The 8,386-nt window shown below is 45.0% G+C and overlaps 1 protein-coding gene across 1 annotated transcript in view; it reads right to left on the bottom strand.

Moving 5' to 3' along the window:
- Positions 1-476: 476 nt before the first annotated feature.
- Positions 477-8,386, bottom strand: part of LOC129713397 (rab11 family-interacting protein 1-like) — a 30,239-nt gene continuing 22,329 nt past the window's right edge. Inside the window, exons 6-7 of the mRNA XM_055662425.1 lie at positions 6,299-6,458; positions 477-5,054 (exon numbers count right to left, since the gene is read on the bottom strand). Of these exons, the coding sequence (XP_055518400.1) occupies positions 4,836-5,054; positions 6,299-6,458 (379 nt within the window). The 3' untranslated portion in view covers positions 477-4,835. The remainder of the gene's footprint in view (positions 5,055-6,298; positions 6,459-8,386) is intronic.

The following is an 8,386-nucleotide window of genomic DNA, read 5'->3' as shown; positions in this document are numbered from 1 at the left end:
GATGTTGGGGAAGTCCAGGACAAGGGGTCACAGTTTAAGGATAAGGGGGAAGTCTTTTAGGACCGAGATGAGAAAAACATTTTTCACACAGAGAGTGGTGAATCTGTGGAATTCTCTGCCACAGAAGGTAGTTGAGGCTAGTTCATTGGCTATATTTAAGAGGGAGCTAGATGTGGCCCTTGTGGCTAAAGGGATCAGGGGGTATGGAGAGAAGGCAGGTACAGGATACTGAGTTGGATGATCAGCCATGATCATATTGAATGGCGGTGCAGGCTCGAAGGGCCGAATGGCCTACTCCTGCACCTATTTTCTATGTTTCTATGCTGGAAACATCGAAGGTGGACAAAAATGCAGGATAGCATTTAACTCAGAGGGTGAGGCAGCATCTATGGAGCGAAGGAAATACAAGGATTAAAAGTAGCAATGAAAGATCGAGATGATGCTGATTTCTTTAAAATGAAGCCAGAACACACCTGTCATAAAAAGTATATTTTTAATTTTCAAGCTTTTTCTAAGTTATAAAACACATCAAGTGGCAGAAAATTGCTACATTCATTTACTGGTCTTAATGGCGGATAAAATCAGTATATTGCCATTTTCATAAGGTTTAACATGCACAAGCTGTACATTCAATAGGCAATAAAAAGTGTAAGATGTTCTCATCCAGTCGCCACCAGGGCTGGCTATATCGTTCATCTTCCTCCCATTGCAAGAGTTTTATTGGAAGGCTGTACACCATTGCCATGTGGAGAACAGTTTCCTGTGCACTGTCTGTATTGCCCATAAACACATCTTGTCTTGGATCCTGTATGTTCATGTTGGTGGCATTCAGAGCAGTTCTACTGGGGGAGAGCTTATCTAAAGATGGTTGGTGTGACTGCAGGACACTGGTGCAGAAACACCCCCCACCCACCCAACACCAGGAGGGAGAGATAGATCAGCCATGGTTGAATGGCGCAGTAGACTTGATGGGGCCGAATGGCCTATTTCTACTCCTATCACTTATGACCTTAATTGCACTCAAATTTCCAGCCACTGGATTTCCATTTGCGAAGAGTTCTGTACAATAGTGTTCTACCCAGTTTAAGGGGCTATACAGCAGCATTGGAAAATACTCGACTCCACAAACGGAAGAGTCAAAAATTTCACAGCAAAAAAATAAAAGGCAAGTGCAGATGATCACCTGGCCTTAAAGATTGCAAGGACCAGTCTGCACTGACAGCCATCAGAAGCAAGGGTTGTATTGCCCATATTAACATGTAACGTACCAAGCAATGCAACCCCAACACTGTTCAACACACAATATGGCATCAGTATCATAGATTTAGTCCACTATCTGCCCTCGCATTGGCTGAACATTAGAAGCCCAATGGAAGACACTCTGATTTGCTTCCAATATCTCTGCTGAATAACACCCCCTAAACTACTGGGCCAGCCAGGGTCAAAGCTCAGGCTTAGTTTAGTTTAGAGACATAGCATGGAAACAGGCCCCATTAGTCCACACCCACCATCGATCACCTCTGTATAAAGGATGGGTAGGGAGTTACTTATTCGTTTGCTGACAGCTTTATGGGCCTGGAGGAAGAATTCATTGAGTCTTGTTCTACTGGCACAAGAGGCAAATAACAAAGGCTTGAAAACGTGGATCTTTTGGATTTAATTTCCGGTGGGAAATCGGAAACAAGACTGTGACATTATTAGCTGCATGGAATAGATGGGACATCACAGTAAGATGCATTTGATACAGCCCGCTTCAGTATACTGATGGAATAGGCAGCAGTGTACAGCATCAGAGAACCAGGTTCAATCCCGACTTCAGGTGCTGCCTGTACGGTGTTTGCATGTTCTCCCACATCACAGGGACATGCAGGACCATCAAACACTGTGGATTTCCACTTACCTATGCATGAGGGGCAAGATCTGGAATGAATGGGAATGATTGGAGGTAGCATGGACTCAAATGGACTGATTATATATTCCCTCTATGTCTCACAAAAAATACTAACGCTCAGATTTAAAAGGAGAGATCAAACAGGTCAGGAACTTCATCACTGGGCTTTGAAAGGCTAGAAGATGGTTTGTTCCAAATTTGTGGGGACTTCAGAGAAGGGTCTCGACCCAAAACGTCACCCATTCCTTCTCTCCAGAGATGCTGCCTGTCCCGCCGAGCATTTTGTGTCTATCTTTAGATAAACCTTTATGTACAAAAACAGTTTGGGATAACTGCACACGTGGATCTATTCTTGATATTCCATCCCAAAGCAAGGACTTTCTGTAATCAGCAGAACATTGATTTGAGACAAGGGTGGACTGTTGGATCACAGATCAGACACCAGTCTCACCGAGGGCAAGTGTCTTCAGAACTATAGCGACTTATAGTCGAATAAGCATAAACTGTACATTCAACAGCTGTCCATTCTCGACAGTTCTGGGCACATCTGTGCTCACTGTCAAAAACTTTCACCCTCATAACATTTCTATTTCTATTTACATCTATAAATTGGATTGAGTTGTGATAGATTTTTTTCCAATGCTCCACGCAAAATAAAACACTCAGGATCAACTCAAGAAACACACACGCACGCGCGCACATTGTCACACCCCCAAACATTACATCTCCAACCAGGAACATTTGGATAGCAATGAGTTATAACGCACCCCCAACCATACCTGCGCACATTTAAATCTCACCAATATATTAGGTTGCATAAAATAATATGTACTGTACAAATCCAGCCTAAACTGCTGATCATTCACCAAAATGGAGAGTTACAATCCAACCTAAAGTCTTATCATCCCAGTTGTGCAAATCAGTTTAAAAAAAAAGATGCATTTTATTCTTATGTTTATCTAAAAATATACATATCATAAGCTTCCCCTCACACTGTTTAGTTACTAGTCTAACACAATCTGCAATGTTTTACTCTGTTTTTTTGGATTAACTAAGTCCGTGAACATTTTAAGATGTAGTTACATCTACAATTTCTAAGCAGGAATGGGTGTTTCTAGTTGACTTCACTAGGCTGGGGGCAGTAGTACCAAGTGTTCTGAAGAGAGGTCTCCTTCTTGCAGTCTCCCGACCAAAGGCCTGGACAAGTGGGTAGGTGAAGCTGTATGGTGGATAGCACAATATTAGGAATCTGCTGCTGTCTCTATCCAATCCTTTAGGCTCTGCAGCGATTGAAGGCGACAATTTGCTTTTGAAAGTTTAGTTTAGTTTAGAGATATGACATAGAGGCTGATCCACCAAGTCCACACTGCCCATCGATCAGTCATTCACACCAATTCGATGTTATGCCACTTTCACACCCACTCCCTACACACCAGGGACAATTTACAGAGGCTGCTTAACTTACAAACCCACTTGAACGTGGGAGGAAACCGGGGCACCCAGGACGAAACCCCCGCGGTCACGGGGAGAACGTGCAAACTCCACACAGACAGACAGCACCCGAGGTCAGGATCGAACCCGGATCTGTGGCGCTGTGTGTCACTGGAATAATGAACAATCAGTACAAAAGTCAAATGGTTTTAAATTTGACTTTTCAAAGAAATAAATGAATTATCATTTCTACAGATTATAATCTTTTGCCTCCCATAAAAACAAAAAAACCACAAAATTATTTAAGAATTTTAGCAATTAAGCAACTTTGTCCCAACTTCAGATCATGCTTTGACATTGTGAAGAGTGACTCATAGTTCAGGGTAGATACGTGGAGCCTCTCATTAGAACAAAACAGAATGCCACACTAGTATATTTACTTCTTGCTTGTAATCCTGCAAATTTAAAATATGTTCCAGGTCAGTGCAAGGATGACCTCCTCTCTTTTCCAGCTTTCTTCCCCCCTATTCCAATCGGTCTGCAGAAGGGACCTGCCCAGAAATGTCATCAGCCCAGTCCCTCCACAGAGACTGTCTGACTCACTGAGTTCCTCCAGTACTTTGCATTTTAAACCAAGCCCCAACACACAGCATTTACACCCACATAACATTTCCAAAGATCCCAGTTCCCAGTCTAAAGAAGGGTCTCGACCTGAAACTCCACCCAATCCTCCTCTCCAGAGATGTTGCCTGTCCCGCTGAGTTACTCCAGCATTTTGTGTCTAACCAGCATCTGCAGTTCCTACCTAGACATACGAACCTTCCCAGCTCACCATGCTTGTACAAAACTACAGAAGGTCAAATTTATTTGAGGTGTTTAAAAACTGCCGATCAATCACAAGGGCGTCTTAATTTCATGTCGATACAGGAAGTCTGGAAACATGATGATGCACAGATTGTAATGGGGTGGGTCAAAGTCCATTCTGTTCATAGGTCGAAGGTGATGTGTGTGGGCGGTGACACTCAGAGAATCGGTTCAACCCAACGGAGAGAACACGCACAGATCTACGCTGTGTTGTGTTGTGTTCTTGTTCTGAAAGGCAAGGGGGTTGAGGAGGAGGGGGTTTGGGTTGGGGTGGTTGGGGAGGGTTGAGGGAGGGAGCAGGGCCATTGTTGGATCAGACCTGCCTAACACAACGCAGTTCCAGACTCGTTCCCTTCTCCCGATGCCCAAACCCAGATTTGTGAAGACACAATTCTGGAGCGTCATCAGACTTGGACAACTGCTCCGGTACTTGAGGCACCTGGACATCACTCGAGGGGAACGTTGGATCAAAGGGGGTCTACACCGGAGCCAAGACCCCACGCCCGCGTTCACTGGGTCAGCTTCCACCCAACGATGAACCTTTCAGTGTACGGTTGGTGCGAGGCATCATCTCGGAACTCAGCGCCAACGTCCATCGATCTCACTCCTCGCCTTAGCTCGGCCTTGGTCCCCACTCCCTCCCCCCGCCTCACACTCTCTCCGCCCTCCTGTTGGGCGGGCAGGCCACCCGGAGGATGTTGGGGGTCTCCTCCATCACGCGGACCAACAGGTTGTCGATGTAGTTTTCCAGTTCACGCACGTGGCCATCCTTCTTGGTGATCAGCTCCTTCTGCTTCAGGACCAGTTGGATCAGCTCATCGTGTGTGAGCTGGGCGTAGGCAGAGGCCGGGTCAGAGCGATCGTAGTCCTGGGGGTAGAACAGGTCAAGAAAGTTAGTTAGAGGGTGGTGAATCTGTGGAATTTAGTCAGAGGGTAGTGAATAATAGGCAATAGGTGCAGGAGTAGAGGCCATTTGGCCCTTCGAGCCAGCACCATTGGCTTTAGTCAGAGGGTGGTGAATCTGTGGTCTTTGGTCAGAGGGTGGTGAATAATAGACAATAGGTGCAGGAGTAGAGGCCATTTGGCCCTTCGAGCCTGCACCGCCATTCAATATGATCATGGCTGATCATCCAACTCAGTATCCTGTACCTGCCTTCTCTCCATACCCCCTGATCCCTTTAGCCACAAGGGCCACATCTAACTCCCTCTTAAATATAGCCAATGAACTGTGGCCTCACCTACCCTCTTTAGTCAGAGGGTCGTGAATAATAGACAATAGACAATAGGTGCAGGAGGAGGCCATTTGGCCCTTTGAGCCAGCACCACCATTTAATGTGATCATGGCTGATCATCCCCAATCAGTAACCCATTCCTGCCTTCTCCCCATATCCCCCGACTCCACTATTTTTAAGAGCCCTGTCTAGCTCTCTCTAATGAAAGCATCTAGAGAACCTGCCTCCACCGCCCTCTGGAGGCAAATGGCTGACCTATCTTTCCCACTCAACCCCCTTCTCCTGCAACCATTGACACCTTTACCGATCAAATACCTATCAATACATGCTTTAAAATTACCCAAAGTCTTGGCCTCCACAGACCTCTTAAATATAGCCAATGAACTGGCCTCAACTACCTTCTGTGGCAGAAAATTCCACAGATTCACCACTCTCTGTGTGGAAAATGTTTTCCTCATCTCGGTCCTAAAAGATTTCCCTCTTATCCTTAAACTGTGACCCCTTGTTCTGGACTTCCCCAACATCGGGAACAATCTTCCTGCATCTAGCCTGTCCAACTCCTTAAGAATTTTGTAAGTTTCTATAAGATCCCCCCTCTCAATCTTCTAAATTCTAGTGCGTACAAGCCAAGTCTATCCAGTCTTTCTTCATATGAAAGTCCTGCCATCCCGGGAATCAGTCTGGTGAACCTTCTCTGTACTCCCTCTATGGCAAGAATGTCTTTCCTCAGATTAGGTGCAGAATAAACCCGACTTGACTTGACAGCACACGGGTGCAGGAGTGCGGTGCAGTTGAGGGAAGCAGTGCCCAAACTTCACAATTTGACAACTGAAAACAACATGAGTAAATTTTAAATGATAAATGTGTAATTTTCACCCACCTTGGGATGACTTTGATTTTCATTGACTGCAAAAGAGTGACCAGCAGAAGACTTGGTCACCAATAAACCCGTATTCTTGATCTTTGTCTTCAGATTCTCCTCTGAAGCTATTTCATTAGATCTTGTTTCTGCAGCATTCATGGGTTTCACAGGATGAAGTCTGGAGAATAAAAGATGAACAGGAAGATCACACCCGCATACTTTTGCAACACAAGAGCGTGGCCATTCAACATGTTATGTTGGTCCAAAACCATTCCTCAACGTCTCTATCGTCCAATCTCCTTCACAGGCTCATTGACCATCTCCGAACCCCCATTACCACCCCGCACCCCCTGACCCCCCCAACCGGAGCTCCTGGTGGAAACCCACGCAGTCACAGGGAGAACGTGCAAACTCTACACAGACAGCACCCGAGGTCAGGATCGAACCCGGGTCACTTTAGATCCAGTACTTGGAGATGCCCGCATATCACTGTGCCTTAATTGCTACATGTGACAATAAAAGACCTTTGAAACATTTGAGGGGGTGAAGGGAGGGGTGTGGATCATGTACAGGCAGATGAGTTTAACTCAGCATCTTGCTGATCACAGACGTTGTGGGCCAAAGAGTCCGATCCGGTTCTGTTCTGTTCTACGCAGGTTAAAGTAGCCAAGTTACCCAAGAACCAGGGTGACGAGAGTTACAAGTTGCACAAATATTTGCACGGTCACTGAAGCACGAGAGAGAACGAGAAGTAAGAATTTGCATTGGGACCAAAACAAAGAGCAACAGGTCTGGGCATTTCCCCAACTAGTTCTTGCTCAACAGATTAACCAAAACAGCTCCACTCTTGCCCAAGCACGCCAGGATCAAACCTGATCAACAGGAATGTGGAAACAGATGTAACATCAAGCCGACGTGGAACTGGGTGTATAACGACACAAAGTCTTCCCGGACAGGAAGTAGAGGGACAATGACAATTTCCCAAAGACACCAAAGGGGCTGTCCCACTTGCCGATTTTTTCGGCGACTGTCAGCGTCATATCAGTGTCGCCAAAAGATTTTCAACGTTTCAAAATCCAGTGGCTACACAAAAAAAGTTGCGACACTTGAAAAAACACCGCGCGTCAACATGTCATCACGCCCCGATTTATTTGGTGACCTGATACATCAGTCAATGATGCTGGCAGTCGCCGAAAAAAACCAAGTCGGACAGGCCCTTTAATGTAAAATTAGCGGCATATTCAAACATGATATCTATAAGGGCATTGGAAGGTTTAAATCAAAGATAGACATAAATTGCTGGAGTAACTCAGTGGGACAGGCAGCGTCTCTGGAGAGTTTCGGATCGAGACCCTTCTTCAGACTAGATTTTTTCAGATCTACAAGGGTGCTGCTCACAAATTTAGCTTCCCTCCCGATTACTAACACTGCCCCGGATCATACTGAGGTTTTGGTGATCCAGTGGGTAAATCACCAGGCAGGCACTGTCCAGTGAACCAGAGGACAGTTCAAATCCACTTGGGAATTTAAATTCAAGTAATAACTACAAATAGGTTTCCTTATAATAAAAGCTGACCATGAAATAATGGGATCGTCATAAAATCCCACCTGGTCCGCTTTTGCAAGGAAAAATATACAAGTTCACAGAGAATATGTGAAAATTCAGCAGCTCAGGTCAGGTCAGCATCTGTGAGAATAGAAATCGATCAGAGACCCTTCATTGCAAAGAGTATAAAGTGGCAATTTTAAATTGAGGCAACGCAGAAGATAACTTAAAATTATCTTTTAGTACCCTAATTTAAAATTACTATTTTTGTATATTTTAATAAACTTTGACCCCCTTCACCTCTCTTGCCCAGTTCCAAGGACGGGTCACACATCTGATTTACTGTTTCTCTTCTAACAGACGCTGTTACCAGGCTGAAAAATGTTCCCGCAGCTTGTGTTTTGTTTCACATTTCCAGCGTCTGCACTTTAAAAAAAAAACTTCAAATATAAATAGTGTTCACTGCAGCCGGATAATATCGAGGCAATAAGGTGGGATGATTTTACCACTCATTGTCGATGGAGGGTGGACAATAAATGCGGGCATTTACCACCAAATAC

Source organism: Leucoraja erinacea, chromosome 35 (genome assembly GCF_028641065.1).
Source record: "Leucoraja erinacea ecotype New England chromosome 35, Leri_hhj_1, whole genome shotgun sequence".
Lineage (NCBI taxonomy): Eukaryota > Metazoa > Chordata > Chondrichthyes > Rajiformes > Rajidae > Leucoraja > Leucoraja erinaceus.
Note: the sequence above shows the minus strand (reverse complement) of the source record. Positions and strands in the feature narration are given on the sequence as shown.